The sequence below is a fragment of the Palaemon carinicauda genome, chromosome 3 (genome assembly GCF_036898095.1).
Source record: "Palaemon carinicauda isolate YSFRI2023 chromosome 3, ASM3689809v2, whole genome shotgun sequence".
NCBI lineage: Eukaryota > Metazoa > Arthropoda > Malacostraca > Decapoda > Palaemonidae > Palaemon > Palaemon carinicauda.
The window spans coordinates 181,112,527-181,136,526 of record NC_090727.1 but is presented as its reverse complement, the minus strand read 5'-3'; the positions used below and the strand labels follow the sequence as shown (position 1 = coordinate 181,136,526).

The following is a 24,000-nucleotide window of genomic DNA, read 5'->3' as shown; positions in this document are numbered from 1 at the left end:
TACGAGATGATTCCTTCTTCTTGTGATCTAGCAGACTAGTCCTTGTTGCTGTTCTCGGTGGCGAGGATAAGATCCTTTTCCTGGGAGTAGCAACACCTTCCTTGCTTTGGTTCAGTGGGGGTTGGCAAGTACTGCTGGCCTCCCTCCTTGGATCTCCCTTAGGTTAAGATGAGTTTTCTTGGCTGCGGGTGATTCTTTACTAAAGCAAGGTTGGTAGGACCCTCTTCGTCCCTTCCCCCTCTTTTCTCTGTAATGGCCTAGCCGTTACAGTACTGTACGTCATTCTACATCTGGACCTAGTACAGGTTAGGATGTGGAGTTGACTCAGTCCCTTGCCGGCCGGCACCGGCCGGCAAAGGTCTTCTGCTTTGAGTGCTGCCCAGACCTCCCTTGGTCCCTCATCCATGTCTGTCTGTAGAGCCAGACGACATTGGTCAGGAAGCCTGAATTAGATTCTCCCCTTCCTTGTTTGCACTCTTTCGGATTGCCGGGCTTTGAGGTAGTACACTCTCTTATCCCGGCATCCATTCTGTTTTCTTCTAGTGTTGTACCCTAGCCGGCTGCCGGCCTATGTGGCCGGCAGTCGGACAGTCGGAGTTCTCTGGTTCTTTTGCTGCTGGCCGGCATTGGTTGTATACCTTTGCCGGCCGGCTATTGTCACGCCTTTGTCAGCCGGTCGCTACGAGCGGTGGCCGGCAGCTGGGTGCTACCTTGTGTACTTGCCGGCCGGCAGTCAGTGCCGGCCGGCACATGCATTTGAACCAGCGTTCTGCCGCCTTATAGCTGTTAAGTAGTATACTTTAAAGCTAGTTATGGTGAGTGCCGGCCGGCAAGTGCTGGCCGGCACATTACCTTCTAAACTGTACCAGTATTCTTCAGTATAGCATATACTGTAGGGAGAAAACTATAGTATAGTATTGTTACAACACTGTGTTTTCTAACAATTTTTTGTTGTCTTGCTCAGCCCATTGGTGTTGCCTTACAGATAAGAAAGTGAGTTCTTTCTTTTCTACTATCCGGTATTTTAAAATCATACCTTAGGTGTGAGCTACACCTGTTTCCTCTGGAAATTTTTCATTGGTTACTCTAGGACAGATTAACCATACGATTTTATTATCTGGAAGGCTGCAACATTTGACTGTGCGGGAAACACAAGTGTGTGTCTTTCCTTTCTGTTTTGTTATGCTAAACTGTGCATATCCAGTGACACGTAGTTCACTTGATACTCATGGAAATTTCCTCTCTTTACAGGAGGACCATCTGAAGTGCGGAAGTGTTTTCTGCAACGTCCGCAGCAAGAACTTCTGCGGACATGGGTTATGTAGGAGGCACGCAGCATGCGCTGTCTCCAAGGGTGATCTCCGGTATTGGGAACCTCAGGTATGTACCGTGTGCTCTAACCTGATTACTGAGGCTTTTGATTCCCCTAGGACGGCGGAATCAAGGGATTTAGCAAGGGAGAAGCTTCGTGCCTGGGTAAGGGGCTTCCAGAAGAACACCTCTGGACCTTATCTTCCAAGTGAGAAGATGAGGGCTTACCTTTTCCCCAGGGCATCAGCTGATGCAGTGATTCCCCTAGTTCAGATCCCGGTGGATGCTGAAGTCGCGGTCGCCTTGCAGGACATCCAGTTGGACGACAGGATGTCAGACGTGTCCGAGCGTCTGGAGGAAGACCTCCTGGCAGAAGGCCAGGATGAAGATCAAGCCCCAGACATTGTAGAGGAAGAGGCCGACGAGGCGTCGGCTGCTCCGGTTCAGGTCCCTGAACCTATTCCCTCAACATCGTCCGCTCTCCCAGTAGAGCTGGGACAGGCCCTCTCCTCCATTGTTGGAATGATCCAACAAATGCAGAAGGAGAATAATGAGAAGGCGGCTGCAATGGAACTGCAGATGCAGAAGCTTGCAGCATCACGTGGGCCCCAGAAGAGGCTCAACGTGAAAGACCTTCCCTTGTGCTCAGATGCTAACCCGTGGAGATATGCTGAGCACATGCCGATGACGATGGGAAAGATCGTCATGTCGGATAAGTTGGGTTCAGTTCCCCTAGAGGAGGTGGAATTCTGGCCCAGCAAAGGGTCATATCCGGACTGTTATGTCCGTTTGAGGAAGGAACCAGCTTCAAAGGAGGAGACAGAGCCGAAGGAGGTCATAGTGATGGACCATCTTAAGGCTCAAGCTTTGCTTTCATCTTCAATGAAAGAGAGGGGCTTCACGAACTCAAAGGTGACTGCATTGAGTAAGAAACACCCTTCCTTTGTGTCCTCTCCTGCTAGAGCCTTCCCCTTTTTGCAGAAAGGGTTTGCGGCTGTGTTAAAAGCAGTCGAGGCTGGCAAGCCATGCCCCTCCTTGGAGGAGTGTAAACCCTTGTCGCTGGCCCTACCTATGGACCACAAGGACTGGAAGGATGTCCATCTTACCTTCTCAGTTGGGAAGTTGGAGGCTGATATTGCCGGACGTCAATTCGGTGAGAACCTCCCTAAGCTGTCTGACTTTCTTTTGCGGAGGGAGCTCGAGACGAAAGAAAGACTGGCTGCCTCAATGTCTCTTCAGACCACTCTTGAGACGATGGCAAGTGACCCCAAGGTCCATGAGATGTTCATGGTAGTGGCCAAGACTCATCTGGCCACAGTGACGAAGGATCTTTACAGCTTCATCAGGTCGAGGAGAGCTTGTAGGGAGTTTGTGTTCGCCTCGGCTGCGGTGAGGCACGAGCCAAGGAAACTAATCTCCTCCAACATTTGGGGCAAAGACCTTTTCCTTAGCGAATCGGTCAAGGAGGTTGTTGATAAGGCCGCCACGGAGAATAGGAACCTTCTCCAAAAGTGGGGCCTGTATATCAAAAGAAAGTCTTCCCCAGATGAGGGTCCCCAACCAAAGAGGAAGACTAAGAGGACTAGGCTACCTTCTCGGCCGGCCAAGCCATTTAAACAGCAACAGCAACAGCAATTGCAGATGCCTTTAGTGCCCCAGGTGGTGGCACAAACCCCGACCACATTCCAGTGGGTACCCCAAGCCGTGTCGACACAGTCCCCGGCATTCAACCCAACGTTCAAAGGGCAGTCAACTTCCTTTCGAGCAAAGCCTAGAGGAGCAGCCAGAGGCTCGTCTAGGCGCCCCTCAAGGGGAAAGGGGATTCAGGGGTGGTCGCGGTCAGGGAGGCAAGACCTCAGGACAACAGTCCAAGTGAGATGATACCGGTAGGAGGGAGACTTCAGAATTTTCGGGATCGGTGGACCTTCGATCCCTGGGCCCACAGCCTACTCAAGAATGGACTGGGCTGGAGCTGGTACAGCACTCCACCCCCGTGCCCTCGGTTTTTCCAACACTCCACCCCCGTTCTGGAGGAGTACATCCAAGATCTGTTGGAGAAAAAAGTGATCCGAAGGGTAAAGTCCATCAAATTCCAAGGGAGGCTGTTTTGTGTTCCCAAGAAGGACTCGGAAAAACTCAGAGTCATTCTGGACTTGTCGCCACTCAACAAGTTCATAGTGAACTGCAAGTTCAAGATGCTAACACTGCAACATATAAGGACCTTACTGCCATAGAGGGCATTTACCGTCTCCATAGATTTGTCAGATGCCTATTGGCACGTTCCAATCAATCGTCGACTCTCCCCCTACCTAGGGTTCAAGCTACAACGAAGACTATACGCCTTCAGAGCCATGCCATTCGGGCTAAATATAGCCCCAAGGATCTTCACGAAGCTTGCGAGCGTAGCTCTCAAACAATTACGCCTAAAGGGAATTCAGGTAGTAGCCTACCTGGACGACTGGCTGGTGTGGGCACCATCCAAGACAGAATGCTTGCAAGCTTCCCTGCAGGTGATCCAGTTCCTAGAGTATCTAGGCTTCAAGATCAACAGAAAAAAGTCTCGACTTTCTCCATCTCAAAAGTTCCAGTGGTTGGGAATCCACTGGGACCTAATGTCACACCAATTTTCCATCCCGGCGAAGAAAAGGAAGGAGATAGCTGGTTCTGTCAAGAGACTTCTGGATTCCGAAAGGATATCAAGACGCGAACAGGAGAGAGTACTGGGTTCTCTCCAGTTTGCTTCGGTAACAGACCCGGTGCTAAGAGCACAGCTAAAGGATGCAACCGTAGTTTGGAGAAGTTATGCATCAAACGCGCGAAGAGATCTGAGAAGACCAGTTCCGCTTCGTCTACGTACTCTTCTCAGGCCTTGGTCCCAAGCCAGACTACTAAAGAAGTCGGTACTTCTTCAGCCACCTCCCCCGTCAGTGACTATTCACACAGACGCCTCGAAGGAGGGGTGGGGAGGTCATTCTCATCGGAAGAAGGCCCAAGGGACTTGGTCCAATCTATTCAAGGCAGTTCACATAAACTTTCTAGAAGCTATGGCAGTGCTCCTTACCTTGAAAAAAGTCTCCCCGCGTCGCTCGATCCACATAAGGTTGGTGCTGGACAGCGGGGTGATTGTGAGATGCTTGAATCGACAAGGATCAAGGTCGCCACCTCTCAACCAGGTGATGTTGGCCATCTTCCGACTGGCGGAAAAGAAGAAGTGGTACCTGTCGGCAGTTCACCTTCAAGGAGTCCGCAATGTGACAGCGGACGCTCTATCCAGGTTCACACCGATAGAGTCGGAATGGTCCCTAGACGCAGGATCCTTCTCCTTCATCTTGAGTCAAGTCCCAGAACTGCAGATAGACCTCTTTGCGACGAAAGACAACAAGAAGTTGCCCCTGTACGTGTCCCCGTACGAGGACCCCTTGGCGGAAGCAGTAGACGCGATGTCCCTCGACTAGAACAGATGGTCCAGGATTTATCTGTTCCCTCCTCACAACCTTCTGTTGAGGGTCCTAAACAAACTGAGATCCTTCAAGGGGGTAGCGGCAATAGTGGCCCACAAGTGGCCGAACAGCGTGTGGTTCCCTCTGGCATTGGAACTACGGTTGAAGTTTCTACCGCTACCAGATCCAGTTCTGACCCAGCGAGTCCAGAAGTCGACTGTCTGCGCTTCATTACAGAAAACCCGGACCCTGCAGCTCATGATTTTCTCTCCCTAGAGATGAGAAAGCGTTTCGGGATTTCGAAAGACAGCATAGACTTCCTAGAGGAATATAAGTGCAAATCTACTAGAAGGCAATATGAGTCATCTTGGAGGAAATGGGTGGCCTTTGTCAAGGCGAAGAATCCACAAAAGATCTCGACGGACTTCTGCTTATCTTCTTCATCCACCTCCATGGTCAAGGGTTGGCAGCTAACACGATTTCAACGTGTAAGTCGGCTTTGACAAGACCCATTCTATATGCCTTCCAGGTCGATATCGCTAACGAGATCTTTAATAAAGTTCCGAAAGCCTGCGCTAGGCTCAGACCTTCAGCACCTCCAAAGCCCATTTCATGGTCTTTAGATAAAGTTCTTCATTTCACTTCACTGTTGAACAATGAGGAGTGTGCGTTAAAGGATTTGACCCAAAAAGTTATTTTCCTATTTGCACTCGCGTCCGGGGCCAGGGTTAGTGAGATTGTAGCCCTCTCGAGAGAGGAAGGTCGTGTTCAGTTCTTGGATGGGGGAGAGCTGAACCTGTTTCCGGATCCTACGTTTCTGGCCAAGAATGAGTTACCCACCAACAGGTGGGGTCCCTGGAGAATCTGCCCTCTGAAAGAAGATGCATCTCTATGTCCAGTAGAATGCCTAAAGGTCTATCTTCGTAGAACTTCAGACTTCAAGGGTGTTCAACTATTCAGGGGAGAAACATCAGGCTCAAATTTATCACTGAAACAACTCAGGGCGAAAATCACATATTTTATTCGCAGAGCGGATCCTGACAGTACACCCGCAGGTCACGATCCGAGGAAAGTTGCCTCATCCTTAAATTTCTTTAATTGTATGGATTTTGAGCATCTTCATTCATACACTGGCTGGAAGTCTTCCAGAGTGTTCTTTCGTCACTATGCGAAGCAAGTGGAGCAACTAAAGAGGTCTGTGGTAGCAGTGGGTTGCGTCGTTAACCCTGCTGTTTAACTCTGCGAGGAACAGTGGATTTAATTGGGACGATTAATTCCAAGGTGAGTGTGTAGTTACATACTGTGCTACAAACTAAGTGTGAGGGCACCGGGTTGCCCACGTTGACTGTTCCACTTTCAAAGGTGAACTTAGCATAAGTGCAGACATGTGTGCCGAGCGTTTCTAACGCTAATGTGACTGATTAGTAATACAGACTTTTATAACTTTGATACCTCGGTATGTTAAAAGTGGCACTAATGTTTTTCTTTCAGATAAACAAGTTCCTGTTTACTATCATGCTTATGCTTAAATTTTTGGTTATCCTCCTCTTATATATATATATATATATATATATATATATATATATATATATATATATATATATATATATATATATATATATATATATATATATATATATATATTTGTTGTTAACCTGTTTATTTATTGTCTGTCAATAAACTTGTTCTTGAGAACCTTGGGTCTCCTTCACCAGTGTCAATTTATTGATAATAATTGAGCATTCATTCTATGTATATTTATCTGGGATAATTCTAATAGATTGTTCCTTTATGCAAGCTAATTTTGCATTGGTTTATGAGTTCCCTTAGCGGGAGGACTCCATCCCCTAAGGGGACGGTGGCGGATATACAAGTTTCCTCCTACGCGGATATAAACCTTTGTCCAATACAGTATTGAACGGAGAACTGGTTGATATTTCATATTGACGCAGTGGTTCTTTACAAACTATGCTTTACATAATATAGGGTGAGACCACTATATTGGCTTGCCTGTTATTCATACATAGGTATATGTACTCTTCGAGACTTTTCCAGAGGCTAGTAGGACTCTTCCCTGTAGGGGGCAGGAAGCTCTAACATGGTTTATGGTTAGTTGAAAAGATGTATAACGGTAACATCTTAGGTCTCTAGGTCTAGTCGACCGGGGAAATACCTCCGGGGAGTACGGCACGTTTTGAGAATTCACAGATACAGTAATGCTCTGGTATACTTCCATCAGGACGACATGGCTTGAGCCCAAAAAACGGATTTTGAGCGAAGCGAAAAATCTATTTTTGGGTGAGATGGCCATGTCGTCCTGATGGACCCGCCCTTCCCTTTCTATGAAAGGGCTGTAGGTCCCCTCCCTACATACAGTATCTGTAGCACCTCGTGTATCGCTACAAGGAATACAGATGGCACCAGGATTGGCGCAATGCACGCTTACGAAACGGGAGAAGAGAGAGCCTTGCGAGCAGCTCTCCTTTTTCTTTCTCGTTTTCGTTTTCTTGCCAATTGACCCCTTCGAAGTGTTATCTCTGTTCGGGGTGCAGATTGCCATGTGGCGTGTCAAGAATACGTCCTCTGATATTTCGCGATATCCCTGGTTCCTTTATTAGGGATATTCGCTCCAGGAGTTAGAATTCTGGGTACCTTAAGGTAAATTCTCTGGGAATATCGCCGTAGTTGTAATATACCCTAGGAAGCTACCCTATAGGAACTTCCATCAGGACGACATGGCCATCTCACCCAAAAATAGATTTTTCGCTTCGCTCAAAATCCGTTTTTCCTAACCATACAAACCTTAGCTATTTACATAGGGTATTACTTTCGGCGTAACTGAAATGAAGAGCCATTAGAATTTTAACGAGGGTTAATTACCCCCGCGCTAGTTAGCAAGGGGGATAGGGGAGTGGTAGCTAGCTACCCCTCCCCCCCTCACACACCGGTGAACTGCTTCACTTCACTTAGAGGTAGGACTTGCCTTGGGGGACAGGGCTGGCGGCCAAATATGTGTAAATAGCTAAGGTTTGTATGGTTAGGAAAAATACAAATTATCTCCGAATTTGTCATTTGTTCTATAACCGAAATACAAACCATGCTATTTACATGGGGTGACTTACCCCTTAGGTAGAGTGGAAAGTCCCAGCCTTACTGACATTGGCTTTATCCGGGGACTCAGAATCCGAGTGAGCAGCACTCGAGAAAAAGAGTCCCTGCACCTCGCAAGTTCCGTGCGGCCTACATAAGCTTGTGTGTGGAGGATTGAAGTGTGACTCGTCCTAGGAAGTTGACCTGAAGTCCTTTAGATGGAATTCTAGGCTAGAACGTTTCCAATACCACCTCGTCAGGGTATGGGGGACGCGACAGTATTATCTTAATACTAGGAACACAAGGAAGCATGGCTTACCTGCAGAGGTTTGAGGTCAGCTATGCAGAGAACCCAGGATGCTGCTTTCCCCAAGAGAGGGGAGGAGGAAGAAAGAAGTAAGGGCCAGACATACTCTTTCATTCATGCAGTCTAAAACCGGGTAACAATGCCCTCAACCTTCTGCTACCTGTCCATTAAGGAGCCCGAGGTTAGACCAGCTGTTGTGCAGCCACCACAGGGCCGATCAAGAATGTATCGAGGCTCCTGTGGGTCACGTCCTGCAGGTAGTGGGCTGTGAAGGTCGTTTGACGCTTCCAGACCCCAGCTTGTAGCACCTGCGCCACCAAAAAGTTTCTCTTAAAAGCCAGAGACGTTGCGATGCCTCTGACATCGTGTGCTCTGGGACGTGACGGATGAGGATCTGGATTCAAGGCGTTGTGGATGACCCTTCAAATCCAAGCTGAGATAGTATTCTTGGTGATCCTCCTCTTCGTCCTTCCCGTGCTCACAAACAGGGCTTGCACGCGGGGACGGTCTGCAGCGGTTCTCTTTAGATAACGCCTCAGACTTCTCACTGGACATAGTAGCAGATGGTCTGGGTCACTTGTTACAGAACGGAGACTCGAAACCCTGAAGGAGTCGAACCGTTGGTCCGGCACTCCAGGGTTCTGAGTCTTAGCTACAAACTCAGGGATGAACCTGAACGTTACCTCCCCCAATCCCCTTGAATGGGCGACGTCGTATGAGAGACCATGAAGTTCACTGACCCGCTTGGCTGATGCCAAAGCGAGCAGGAACACCGTCTTCCAAGTCAGGTGTTGATCAGAGGCCTGGCGTAATGGTTCGAACGGAGGTATCTTAAGAGCCCTGAGGATGCGAACCACGTTCCATGGAGGAGGTCTCAGTGAGGAGACGCTGGATAGTCTCCAGGCGTGAAGCCGAAGCGAAGCTACGGCCTTGTGGTAGATGTTGCAGTGCGGTTGCTTGAGTAGCTCGTGTCGTGGGGGGAGTTCTCTCGGGAGTTCCGTCAGGAGCTGCAGAAGGTCCGGGAACCACTCTGCGTGATGCCATAGCGGAGCTATTAAGGTCATTTACAGATTGACCGATAGTCTGGTCTTGTTGAACACCCTTCTCATCAGACAGAACGGTGGAAAGGCGTAGACGTCGATGTTGTCCCACCGTTGTTGGAAGGCATCTTGCCAGAGTGCCTTGGGGTCCGGGACTGGGGAGCAGTACAGCGGCAGCTTGAAGTTCAAAGCTGTCGCGAACAGGTCCATTGTCGGGAACCCCACAAAGTCAGGACTTTGTTGGCTACTTGAGGATCCAAAGACCACTCGGTACTCACTACTGTATCTGCGATGCTCTGCTCAGACTGTCGGCGAGCACATTCGTTTTGCCCGGAATGAAACGAGCTGATAGTGGAATCGAGTGGACTTCGGTCCACCTCAGTATCTCTACTGCAAGATGGGATAGCTGTTGTGAAAAGGTACCTCCCTGCTTGTTGATATAAGCCACTACTGTGGTGTTGTCGCTCATCACCACCACGGAGTGGCCTGCCAGGGTCTGTTGGAACTGTTGAAGGGCTAGATAAACGGCCTTCATTTCTAGCAGATTGATGTGGAGGTACCTTTCTGATTCTGACCATAGGCCTAAGATCCTCTTTTTCAGAACGTGGGCCCCCCACCCTTCTTTTGACGCGTCCGAGAACAGCATCAAATCCGGGGGGAGGACGAGAAGATCCACTCCCTTTCGAAGGTTTTCGTCGGTCAGCCACCACTGCAGGTCCGTCCGTTCCGCAGGTCCCATGGGGACCAGAGTGTCCGGGGAATCGTTGCCTTGATTCCACCAGGACTTGAGCCACCATTGCAGGAATCTCATCCTGAGGCGGCCGTTCGGAACTAGACGGGCCAAGGAGGCCAGGTGACCTAGGAGACGTAACCAAGATTGGGCTGGAAGCTCCTCTCGTCCGAGGAAAGGTCTTGCGGCCCTCCTCAGCCTTGCTATCCTGTCGTCTGATGGAAAGGCTTTGTGGAGATTGGTGTCTAATATCATGCCTAGATATACCAGTCGTTGAGTTGGAAGCAGAGAAGACTTCTCGAGATTTACCATGATCCCTAGATCTTGGCAAAGTCCCAGAAGCTTGTCTCGGTGTCGAAGAAGGGTCGACTTCGAGTCTGCCAGGATCAGCCAATCGTTCAGATAGCGGAGGAGACGGATGCCGATCCTGTGTGCCCACGAAGATATCAGGGTGGAGAGACTGGTGAACACCTGAGGAGCTGTGGAGACAGAAACACAGCACCCTGAACTGGTAGATCTTGTTGTCTAGGCTGAATCTTAAGTACTTCCTGGAAGCCGGATGGATTGGGATCTGGAAGTACGCGTCCTTCAGATCCAGAGTGCACATGAAGTCTTGCGGTCTCACTGCAAGTCTGACCGTGTCTGTTGTCTCCATGCTGAACAGAGTTTGCTTGACAAACTTGTTCAGAGCTGAGAGGTCGATGACAGGTCTCCAGCCTCCAGACGCCTTCTTTACAAGAAAGAGTCGTCTGAAGAAGCCTGGGGAGCCGTCGACGACCTCCTGGAGAGCATCCTTCTTGAGCATGGTCTCGACTTCTGCCCGAAGGGCTAGCCCCTTTGCCAATCCCATGGCATAGGAGCTCAACAACACTGGATTCGCTGTCAGGGGAGGAAGAGATGTTATAAACGGGAAGCAATATCCTTGGCTGATCACAGAGATCGTCCAGGAATCGGCCCCGAGTTGCTGCCACCTGTCCGCGCAACTTTGTAGGCATCCCCCCACTGGTGGACATGCAGGGGGATTGCCAATCCTAGCGTTTACGGCCTCAGCCGCTCCCCCTAAGATTCCTACCTCCCCTGGAGGACTTTCCGCCTTTCTTGTCTTTGACAGGAAAGGGCTGCTGCTTAGACACCTTTGCCTTTGCTGCCGGAGCCTGTTTCGATATCCTAGACTGACGAGGCTGCTGATGTTGTTGTTGTTGAGGAGCTGGAGGCTTGTAGGGCCGAGATGTAAGGGCCCTTTGGAGGAGCGAATCGTGATTCGACTTCCTCCACCTCTCAGCTGACCTTTCCACATCCTTGGGCTCGAACAAACTCTCTCCAAGGATGAAGGAGTGTCTGAGCTTGCCGACATCCACGGCTGGGACTTTCGAGTGGAACTTCTCGGTCACGGCATCACGACGTTTTAGGATCGAGTTTGCCCACAAGTTCGAAACTTGGTGAGCCAGGAACTCGATGGAGCGCGTGCCCGAGAGGAGGAAAGCCTCCAGGGCCTTTCTGGTGCTCTCCTTGGACAAGTCCTCAGATCGCACCAGGATGCCCAGAGACCCCAGCCAGATGTCCAGCCATGAAGTGGCCTGCATGGCACACTTTGCGACCTTCTCCTGGCTTAGGATCTCCGTAGCCGAGAATGTCACCTGCCGGGCGGAGAGTTTCTCGATAGAAATTCCCCTACAGAGCTCTTCCACAGAGTGGTGAAGGGGAAGAACTAAACAAGACTTCCCCATGATCTCGAAGTACCTCCTCTGTTGTACACGAGGAGGTGGGAGGAGTTTGTTCCCGGCAGACGAACGGCTGGAGGAGGCGAGTTCGGAGAGCTGGCCCTCAACCTTGTCTCTGGCACTCTTTACTCCCTGGGACCAGGGCAGAGCCGCGCTGGCCTTTGGGAGCTTCTGGGTACCGTAGACTTGGTCCAGGACCGTATCCTTGCCTTGGCGGGGGGCAGTCTCAGGGTCCTTGAATCCGTTGAGTTGCCTCATTAGACTCAAGACCTGCCAAAAGGCATGCTCCGACTCCTGCTGCTCTCCTCCTTGTGGACTGGCAGCAAGGTCTCCTGTCCCCGGTAGCTCTACTTGGGGAGATACATGGACGTTCTCCTGGGGTCTAGCTAGCTCTGGTCGAATCCGGGTTGAAGACTTAGGAGCAGTCTTCGAGTCCTTAGGCTCCCTCCTGGGAGGGATACAGGACTCAAGCAAAGAAGTCTTGGGGCTCCTCTCCACGCGAGACGGTTCTCTTCCTCGAGGTGGGGTTCCTCCCATTGGTGCCGTGGGAGAACGCCTCACCTCGCTGGATTCTCCTGAGGATGGAAAGGCTTCATCCACAGGGGAAGGAGAGTGTCTGCGAGGGGGAAGGGGCCTTCCTGACGGACTTCTTGGGAGCCAGCTTAACCCTAGGAGAAGTTACCACGAAGTCCACTCCTCTCCTTCTCTTCAGCTGGGACGCAGCTGCCGTTGGTTTCAGTCCCAGATCAGCAAGGGCCTGCTTCATAGCATGCACGACCGCTTTGATCAGGGACCCGAACCAAGGCTGGTGGCTGACCGAAGCAGTGTCAGCAACACCCGCTGGAGGGAAGGGGATCGGCTGATCCTTAGGAGTGGATACCACGGGGCCTGCCTGAAAAGAGGAATGTTGCGTAGACCTCTCCGAAGATTCTTCCTGCTCCTGGACGTGCGTAGCTCTACGCTTGCAGGGTGGAGATCGCGAGGATGAAGATCTGGAAGCATGGGTCCCCGAAGACTCGCACGGTTGGGCGCGCTGCGAAACCCGGCGGGAATCGCTGGCGAGGTTGCTCTGGCACTCGCGCGATGGTAGAATCGCTGGTTTGCGCGCATGCGCGCGGAGATGAAGGCGCGGGCACGCGGAGATAAAGGCGCGGGCGAGTGGGCGCACTGGCGCGCTGGCAAGAGGGCGCGCAAGCGAAGGTGCACGTGGGCGCGCAGGTGAGGGTGCGCGTGGGCGCGCAGGAGAGGGTGCGCGCGGTTGTAAGGGCGAGCGCTGACGGTCGGGAGAACGATGGCGCGTTGGCGAGCGATGGCGCGTTGGCGAGCGATGGCGCGTTGGCGAGCGATGGCGCGTTGGCGAGCGATGGCGCGTTGGCGAGCGATGGCGCGTTGGCGAGCGATGGCGCGTTGGCGAGCGATGGCGCGTTGGCGAGCGATGGCGCGTTGGCGAGCGATGGCGCGTAGCGCTAACAGGCGATCGACTACACACAGGCAAGTTAGCGCGTGGGCGTGTCGGAGACCTGTGGCAATCTGGCGCGTGGGCGCGATGGCGCATAGGAAAGCGCTTGCGCACAGGTGAGCAATCGCGCGGGCTTGTAGGAGATCGCTGGCGCGCAGTTGCGCGTACAGAAGGAACCAGCTGAGGCGCAGGACCAGAGGGGGAGGTTGCGTGCAAAGGCGAACGCTCATGGGCGGGCTCAGGAGACTTCTCGTGGGCGGGCGGGCGCGCAGGTACTCGGGCTGCCTTAGAAGTGCGCACAGGAGAGTGCGCGCGATGGCTGGCGCGTAGGTGAACGTCTGCGAGGAGGCGGAGGAACAAGATCCTTGCCTGCGCCCAGATCCGGAGTTCGTGGCTGCGCGGGAGAACGTTGGCGCGCATCAGAAACAGGGAGCGCAGTTGTGCGCTGACGAGTAGGAGATCGTGGGCGCTCAGGAGACCGATGGCGCGCGTTGCGCGCAGCAGGAACAGAAGTGCGCTGGCGAGCTGGAGAGCGCTGGCGCACAGGAGGCCTCTGTAGCACAGGAGAGCGCTGGCGCGCAGGTGAGCGCTGGCGAGCAGGAGATCTACGGCGAGCAGGAGATCTACGGCGAGCAGGAGATCTACGGCGAGCAGGAGATCTACGGGGAGACTCAGCAGGAGATCGTCCGGGCGCTGCGAGTCCAGAGGAACCTGTGAGCGCCTGTGCGCTAGCGAAGGAACCTCTTGGACTGCGCACGCGCGCAGGTAAGACCTGGCGCTTGAGGGACTCACCCACATTGTGGGATAAGTCCTTTTACCCCAAAGGGACCGGTGCTCGTTGGACAACGGGGTGTCAGAGAGGGCGGGCTTCATCACCTGCACAAGAGCTCTGACTAGGGTACCGAACCAGGGCTGCTGGCTGACAGTTGCGCTGTCAGACACTCCCTCTGGAGGGAAGGGGATCGTTCGATCCCTTGGAGGAGTCGACAAATGCGGGTTCGCCTGTGAAGTTGAAGAGAAAGAGTCCTTAGACCAGTCCGGAAACCGCCCTTCCTCCGGCAAGCACACTGGTCTGCGCTTGCGGGAAGGGGAACGAGACGAAGACCTGTCCGCCTGGAGGCGCTCTCGCTGGAGGTAGCGTGATGGACCCTGGTCAGGGTCGCGCGCGAAAGGATCGAGTGACACAGGAATCTCGCGTTCGTGCGGGGGCGCACGTGCATCGGCGTGGGTGAGAGAGGGTGGTGGAGCGGGCGCGGTGGCGCGCAGGCGAGGTCACAGGAGCGTGGGAGCGATGGCGCCCTGGCGATGGTGCGGGCGCGTAGGAGCTGGAGCGGTTGCGTGGGCGCGTGCACGCGTAGGAGATGGCGAGGGAGAGTGGCGCGCAGGAGCCGGAACGGGAGGCGGCCGGATGCGAGGACGCGCAGCATCTTGATGCGGCCCTGTAGGGCGCGAAAGGACAGCGGCGCCCGAGCGCGTATCCAGGAGAACTGGGCGAGGGCGCGTGAGCGCCAGTTCAGGATAGCGCGAGGAAGGGATGGTGTGTTGGCACGTAGGTTGGCACTGGTCCGACAGGACAGGCATACTCGCCTGTGGGCGCGCTGGGAGCGCAGGCGATCGTGGGCGCTCGTCAGGATGTGGACGCACTGGTGTGCGCTACTGCGATGAGCGAGCAGGACGCGCGGTTTGATGAGGGCGCACAGGTGTGCACTGGAGGGTTGCATGAGGCGCCTTGATGACTGGAACGGGGCACGCAACCGGAGCGTCGCGCGCGGCTGGAACGCGGGCAGGATCGCGCGGTCTGGAGGGAGAGCCCTGGGATGTCTGTGAGCGCCTGTGCGCTAGCTTAGGCGCCTCCTGGGCGGTCGGAACCGGAGCGTCGCGCGCGGCTGGAACGCGTGCAGGATCGCGCGGTCTGGAATTAGAGCCCTGGGGTGCCTGTGAGCGCCCGTGCGCTCTCTTAGGTGCCTCCTGGGCGGCGCGCTGTGATGTAAAAGCTCGCTGGCGCGTTGGCGAGCGCGTGAGCGCTGGAACTGGAACTGCGCGTGAGCGCTGGAACTGGAACTGCGCGTGGGCGCGCTTCGCACGTAACTCCAGACGGGCGCTGCAAGTCCAGAGGAACCTGTGAGCACCTGTGTGCTAGCATAGGAACCTCTTGAACTGCGCGCGACGAGGCTGGAACCGGGGAACGCTGGGGTGCGGGTGAGCGCTGGCGGGCTGTCACAGGAACTGCTGGAGGGCGCCGGGGCGTAGAAGGATGTGGGCGCGCAGGGGAACCCTGGCACGTAGCAGGAACTGCTGGAGGGCGCCGGAGCGTAGAAGGATGTGGGCGCGCAGGGGAACCCTGGCGCGTAGCAGGAACAGGGGCGCGCACGCGCGCAGGTGAGCACTGTGGCGCTAAGACAGGAACAGCGGCAGCAGCAGGAGGTCGCGCAAGAAGAACCTGGCGCTTGAGGGCAAGAGGCGCAGTTTTGCTCTCAAGGCCCTTCAGCCCCGAGGGACCCGGTGCCTGCGCAGTGGCAGGATCAGGTGGCGCGCAACGCGCATCTGCAACATCAAAGGGTGACGGCAAGTCAGCAGATCTGGAGGAAGACTGGTCGCTGTGTCCCGAAGGACGACCATCATCCGAAGGGGATCGCAAACGATCCCCGGAGAGGTCTAAGGTGGTAGCTGGCAGGGTCGGCAAACGGCGAGTCGTCTCCTCCGCAGAGGACTGTGGCGACGACGAGCCGAAGAGGCGCCTCCTAACTCCCTTGTGAGGGGAAGGAAGGCCTCTACGGTGAAGGGGAGGACGAGCCTTCTGCCTTATACGCCCACGAGGGGCCGTGGGATCAGCAGGCTGACCATCAAGGGGCCTCCGCAGAGGAGTCTCTGTAAGTGAACTCCCCCGAGGGGGAGAATCACCAGCAGGAGAGACCGTGGGACTTAGATCCTCCCTCCAAAGGTGTTCGGAGGGGGAATCTAAGCCGTCAGCTACCTGAGCAACAGGAACAGGGGTTTGACTTGACACACGAGATGTCTCCGTCACATTAACGTCAATCACAGACAGAGGATCTATCCCTATTGTAGTTGGCGATTGTTTGACAGCTGCACCAAGTTTGATCATGTCAAACAGGGCTTCCTTGGAGGGCGAACCCTGCAGCCCCAAAGGAAGCCAAAAGCTGTAATAAATCACGATTAGACATATTCAAATCCTCCTCCGGGGGAGGAGGGGCAGCCGCCTCGCTATGGGAGGCGACTACCTCTCCCGCACCCCGGGATCGGTCAACAGCAATACGGTCTACGCTACCACTCGCCGGCCTCTCGGAAGAGACCGCTCGAGTGGGAGCTTTGGAGGAGGAAAGGGCTACGGAAGAAGAAGTCTTAGAATTTTCTCTCTTCAAAGAAACCTCTGAAGGAGAAAGATCCCTTTTGGACTTTTTCTTCTGGCGCTGGGCAAACCTCTCCCACTGGGAGGTAGACCACTCCTTACATTCTATACACACATTACCACTATCACATCGCTAGCCCCTACAGTAAGGACATAAGGTGTGGGGATCGGTGTCGACCGCCTACATAAAGGTCCCTCAAGGGTGGCCGGGAAGTCCAGGGCAAGTACGCATAGTAGTAGAGGCCAACTTCAAATACACTGAAAAAGAAAAAGCAAAAACAGATTAAATATGGCAATCAAAGCGAGGGAGAGAGCAGATAGGTCTGTTCTCCGCCCGAGCCAAAAGTAAAGTGAAGCATTCACCGGTGTGTGTGTGGGGTTAGCTAGCTACCCCTCCCTACCCCCTGCTAACTAGCGGCAGGGTAGTAAACCCTCGTTAAAACTTTTATGGCTAGTCATTCAGCTACGCCGAAGTAATTACCCCATGTAAATAGCGTGGTTTGTATTTCAGTTACGGAACAAACTTGCATTTGGGCTACATCCTATAACATTTCCTACCATAATATTTACGAAATCAGGAGGGATTCCACTGGGAACACGGTATACCTCTAACCCGGCAAAGTCGTTCATCGGGTATTATTATAGAACAACACGGGAAAACTTTACAATTAAAGAAATGGGATAAATATAGAAAACCTCATGTTTTCTATGAAAATTACCTTTACTTCCGTCGCAAATAAAGAGTTAATAAGATAAATCCTAATATATCCTATGGTAATGGAGGCCATCCAGTGGGAACCGGGGGTTTTGGGTGGGGAAAATTTACAAGAGAATTGATAAATATTGGTAAAACTAACCTTTTCTTCTCTATAGAATATTCTCTGGGATGCATAATAAATCCACAAAATAAGAGTGAAGTTTCCCAAAGAGTACCACGCCACTCCTGGTATAGTGAATAATGTAATTTCTTAAAAGCTCATAGTGTCATCCCTCAGAGGTCAAAATGTCTCAAGTGCAATTCTGGTAAGAATTTAGTTATGATTTATTTCACCATAATGAAAGGATTTATTTGATTTACTTCATCATAAAGTAAGGATTTATTTGTGATTTACTTTTAGTTTGTGACCTGGAAAGGGGATCCAGACGAACTTGCCCCTGGATAGATCTGTGACCTGGGAACTACTAGGTTAGGTTCTGTGGACTTTTGAAAATCTCGAAAGTGTTAGATAATCACGGTCTGTCCGGTTTTTACACACCCAAAGTTCCAGGTTCCCACCTACGTCTCTCAGGCAGGGGGAGGGTCCATAATGGTAGAACGGCTTATTTTCAATGGAAATTAAGGTCAAATTCGTTGAAAGCACACTATTAAGTATTTGAAAAGCTTGATTTTAGGATTTCTGGCATCCTGACACTGAAGATCACTGACGCCAGATTTACCTTTTAGAATTTTTTTCCGGCAATGTTCTATGATTTTACAGTTAATCGTTCCCATGCCGAGTTATGTTGATCTTCAATTGCTTTGTCAAACCATTAATCTTAGTGCAAAAAGAAATATAAAATTCTAGGGCAACAATCTGGCTCATGATAGTCTGTCGAAGCCGAATGCGAATACGCTATTCGCGGTATCACTTTGCGTAACAGTGATTTACACCTTAGCAAATAGCTGTGAGTAATTTACACCTTAGCATACAGCTGTGCATGTCATGTTTCGTCAGTCTAGGACATACAAGATTAGAATATACAGCAAAATAAAATTACTTACCAAGCTATTTACTGCTGAACTGGTGTACTAAACTAGTAAAATGTAAATTCAGCTGACAGGTTGGTATTATTGTATTCCATCTTCCATATTAAGAACAGAATATTGCTGGTTGCTACCAAAGCATTCACTGTCAATTTGCTAATTTGTTTGATTTGCTACAGTAGGTGTTCATGTTCAAGTTCCTCGTTGCTCTCTCCACAATAATGTGATTGTGGGCACACTACTAGATGAAGCGTAGTAGGTGCAAAGCGCTGCAATCTGCAGAAAATGCAATATTATTACTTCTTACACAGACAGTACAGCTTGCATAATTTTATTTCTAACTTCAAATGTCTTACTAATATACCAGACATCCTCTTTAGTTGGTATTACTAAATTCCCTATTTCTGTTATTATTTCAAAAAAATGTTCAACTCATTACAGCTAAACATACGCTCAGTAGTATCCTCTGCCTCCCTACACACCACACAAAGTCTATCTTTATCATTCCTGTTTCTATCATTTCCTTTTAATTCTAGCATATTCAACCCTGTTTTCATGATTACTATTGCCTGTCTGCCTCATTATTATTAAATGCGCCTATGCAGTCTCTTCTGACATTACTATTCACAAACCTCAGTTTGGCAATCTTTGCTTTCTTTTCTTCTATTTTTCATTTAATTTCATTTGCACCTTTACTTTTGATATTTTTGTAGGTTTCATTTTATTTGAGTTCTTGCTTCATATACTTTCTTCTTCCTTTTTGATATCACATTCATTGCACATTTCTATGATATTCTTTCCCCAACATTCACCATTACATTTCTTTCATAATTTTCTACATACTATTAACAATGTAAGAGTCTTGCCTCTGGAACAGCTCCCTTTTCCATGCTAGTCTGCAGTGACCTTTCATTTATCTGTGGTTCCATATTATTATTATTATTATTATTATTATTATTATTATTATTATTATTATTATTATTATTATTATTACTATACTGCAGATTATTAAGGGATAAAATAAAGGTCACTACAGACTAGTAAGTGAAAGGAAGCCATTTAATATATATATATATATATATATATATATATATATATATATATATATATATATATATATATATATATATATATATATATACATGTATATATATATATATATATATATATATATATATATATATATATCTATATATATATATATATATATATATATACATGTATATATATATATATATATATATATATATATATATATATATATATGTATATATATATATATATATATATATATATATATACATATATATGCAGTATATATATATATATATATATATATATATACATATATACTGTATATATAAATATATACACACACATATATATATATATATATATATATATATATATATACATATATTCCTGAGCTTTTAATTTAATACTTCTCCATTCATCATCTCCTACTTCACGCGTCATAGTCCTCAGCCATATAGGCCTGGGTCTTCCAACTCTTCCAGTGCCTTATTGAGCCCAGCTGAACATTTGGTGAACTAATCTCTCTTCGGGAGTGTGAAGAGCATACCCAAACCATCTCCATCTACCCATCATCATGATCTCATCCACGTATGGCACTCGAGTAATCTCTCTTATAGTTTCATTTCTAATCCTGTCCTGCCATTTAACTCTCAATATCATTCTGAAGGCTTTGCTCTAAAATCTACTAAATCTATTGGAAATTGTTTCATTGTCATACTATGACTCGTGTCCATAGAGTAACACCGATCTCACTAAACTGATACATAGTCTGATTTTTGTATGTAAGTTCATGTGATTTGATTTCCAAATTTTACTTAACCTAGCCATTGTCTGATTTGCTTTTTTCAATCTTTCTCTAAACTCTAATTCTAAAGACCCTGTATTAGAAATCATAGTTCCTAAATACTTAAATTATTCTACCTTATTAATCCTTTCTCCTTTCAATGATATTTCATCTTTCATTGCATACTCTGTTCTCATCATCTTTGTCTTTCTTCTTTTTATCTTCAACCTAACCTCGTGTGACATTTCATGTATTCTGGTAAGCAAGCATTGCAAATTCCTGTGATGTTTTGCTATTAAGGACAGCATCATTAGCATACTCTAAGTCTGCTAAATTCCTATCACCAATCCAGTCCAATCCTTCTTCACTATCTCTGACTGTTCTACGCTTTACAAAATCCATGAGGAGGATAAACAACATAGGTGACAACACATTCCCTTGGAGTACTCCACTGTTCACTAGAAATTCATTTGATAAGATTCCATCAACATGAACTTTGCAATTGCTATGCATATGAACAGATTTGATCAAATTTACATATCTAAGAGGAATATATATATATATATATATATATATATATATATATATATATATATATATATATATATATATATATATATATATACAGTGTATATACTGAATATATGTACTGTATATACATATTTGAATCCATCGAATTTATCTTTCTAAAAATACATTTTAGCTATTGATAAAGATTTTCCCTTTTCTGATCAAGAAAAGAAAAACGGAATTTCTTTATTAATTTCACGGGGAGTTTCAGTATTGAATAATACAAGTAATCATTGCATGTTTTTTATTATCAAGATATTCTTCATAACTTAAAGAAATAAATAAGTGAGAAAGAAATAGACTTGGGTAACATTGTATATTCTCTCGTAGACATCTTAAGCAGCAAGTTCTGATCCCTCAAGCTGAAATAAAAAAAAAATATTCATTATTATTATTATTATTATTATTATTATTATTATTATTATTATTATTATAACTAGTTTTATTATTATTATTATTATTATTATTATTGAGCAATATAAATGTCCCGATTAATGACAGGAACAAGAGAAGATTTATGTATTTTACAAAAAAAAAGAAAAGAAATAGATAAATAGAATACAGGGTAAATCATCCGGGCAAAGGACGGAAATGAGCGTCTACGACTGTCAAAATAGGCAATTTAACAACTTAGCAAATTCGGCAAAGGAATGAAGCAAATGATTCTGCGGACGAATCAATAAACAGACGTCTCCTCATTATTATTATTATTATTATTATTATTATTATTATTATTATTATTATTATTATTATTATTATCTAAACTATAAACCTAGTTGGAGAAGTAAGGAGCAATTAATATAAAATATTTTAAGAACATTAACACTAAAATAGACCTTTCGCATATAAACTATAAAAGCTGAAAAAAAAAATGAAAAAAAAGAGAGAAGATGGAATAGCGTATCTGAGTGTTCCCTCAAGCAAGAGAACTCTACCTCCAAGACAGTAGAAGATCATGGTAAAGAGGCTATGGCACTACACAAGACTAGAGAACAACGGGTTGATTTTGGAGGATCAAGGAAAAGGAATCTGTTTTCCTTACCGAAATAGCGTAGGACCTGACGACCACGATGAAGTAGATCTGGATGGCTGCCAGGACGAACAGGATAACGGCTGCAATCACGGAGTTGGTGAAGAGTATGAAGAGGACGCCCAGAATGATGGACAAGGCCACGCTGATAACGGAAGCCCAGACCCAGGCGACGACTAGGTTGCGGTTTACCTGCAGATGGTGAAGGTAGTATTATAAGATGTGTACACGCACATACATACACACACAAACACACACACACACACACACACACATATATATATATATATATATATATATATATATACATATATATATTCAAATAAGCCATATATATTTTTGATACATTAATGTCTGGATTCTCTTAACGACCTCGGGATCAGAGCCCCAGGCGAAATCACACAAAGACAAGAGCTTGGCTCCGGCCGGGAATCGAACCCTGGTCGGCAAGCTTGCCGACCAGGGTTCGATTCCCGGCCGGAGCCAAGCTCTTGTCTTTGTGTGATTTCGCCTGGGGCTCTGATCCCGAGGTCGTTAAGAGAATCCAGACATTAATGTATCAAAAATATATATGGCTTATTTGAATATGAAAAACACGTAAAAATGTGCAAAATTTATCATATATATATATATATATATATATATATATATATATATATATATATATATGTGTGTGTGTGTGTGTGTGTGTGTGTGTGTGTGTATGTATATATATACTCCATTCACACACATACAGATATGTGCATGTGTGTGTAAAAAGAGAGACAAATATCTGAAGCACACACACAAGAAGGGTCACTTATTAAGGTAAGCCTACAAAAAGAGGCCTAAGAGACTCAAGTACTCCACACACACATATATATTTATATATATATATATATATATATATATATATATATATATATATATACATATATACGGTATATATATGTATATATATACTTATATATATACATATATATATATATATATATAATATATATATATATATATATATATATATATATATAGAGAGAGAGAGAGAGAGAGAGAGAGAGAGAGAGAGAGAGAGAGAGAGAGAGAGAGAGATGTGTGTCTATATATATATATATATATATATATATATATATATATATTATATACATATATATATATATTTATATACATATATATATATATATATATATATATATATATATATATATATATATAAAACAGTGCATATAAATAGTAGATTCTCACCGTTCTCACGCCATGGATGAGAATTATGGCGAAGATGATATTGATGATGTCGATGGCCACATCCATCCATCCTTCGGGGATACCTGGAAAAAGTTAGTTTGCTTGAGAAATTGATGACAGAGAAAATATTCCAATAATTGCTTAGATAAGGAAGGAGTTTGTTTCTGATGGATAAGCTTCGAAAGAATGTCATACATTTAAAAATTATAGGTAGAAACGGTATCAAACGATGTTTGTGTACCAAAGCTGTTTAATGCAAACAAGCAGACTATACCTGCTTACATTTGTTGCCATAGTTGATACACAAAAACTAAAATTTGTTTCCAAAGTATTTAAGATTATCAACAAAGAAGATGAAATTTTTTTCAGGAATTTGCCACGATTCTTATAAAATATAAATACAATTGCTTTCTATGAATTGGCTACTAATCATATGCTGGTTATTATTATTATTATTATTATTATTATTATTATTATTATTATTATTATTATTATTATTATTATTACTATTATTATTATTATTATTATTATTACCAGCTAAGCTACAACCCTAGTTGGAAAAGCAGGATGCTGTAAGTTCAAGAGCTCCAACAGGAAAAAAATAGCACAGTAAGGAAAGGAAATAAAGAAATAGTATACTATATGCGAAGTAATGAATAATCAAAATGGAATATTCTATAAACAGTAACAACGTTAAACATATAGTTCATAAATAAACTATAAAAAGAGACTTATGCCAGCCTGTTCAACATAAAAATAATTGCTGCAAGTTTGAACATTTGAAGTTATGATTTTTACGCGAAGTAGTTAAGATCTTAAGTAAGGTAGCTATGATTTTATACCCAGTTGATACGGTCTTTATCAAAAGACAGAATCAACCTAATCATTACAACAAAAGAGAATTTCATCTTATTAGGTTCATATAACAATATCTCTCTGACAAATATTGAAAAAAAAAAATATTTATGTCAATTTTAAAATTATGTTAAAGCATGCCATTCTTTTTTCGATTATTAGAGTATTAAAGTCTCCATCTATCTTTAGCAGATAGTTATACAACAATAAATCAAAGGCCATTTTATACTCACCATTAACCCCTAAGTAAATGCCATAGGCTCCTTCTCCAATGTGGAACAGCTGAAAAAAAAGAA

General features: G+C 46.9%; 2 protein-coding genes across 3 annotated transcripts in view; both read right to left on the bottom strand.

Moving 5' to 3' along the window:
* LOC137638812 (gastrula zinc finger protein XlCGF7.1-like) overlaps positions 1–18,405 on the bottom strand; it is a 145,272-nt gene extending 126,867 nt beyond the window's left edge. For both annotated transcript variants that reach the window (XR_011044190.1, XM_068371195.1), the window contains exon 1: positions 18,228–18,405. The gene's annotated coding sequence lies outside the window, so the exon portion shown is untranslated. The remainder of the gene's footprint in view (positions 1–18,227) is intronic.
* A 2,426-nt stretch (positions 18,406–20,831) lies between these two features.
* Positions 20,832–24,000, bottom strand: part of LOC137638132 (uncharacterized) — a 5,099-nt gene continuing 1,930 nt past the window's right edge. The window contains exons 3-6 of the mRNA XM_068370221.1: positions 23,938–23,986; positions 22,850–22,932; positions 21,641–21,820; positions 20,832–20,960 (exon numbers count right to left, since the gene is read on the bottom strand). Of these exons, the coding sequence (XP_068226322.1) occupies positions 20,934–20,960; positions 21,641–21,820; positions 22,850–22,932; positions 23,938–23,986 (339 nt within the window). The 3' untranslated portion in view covers positions 20,832–20,933. The remainder of the gene's footprint in view (positions 20,961–21,640; positions 21,821–22,849; positions 22,933–23,937; positions 23,987–24,000) is intronic.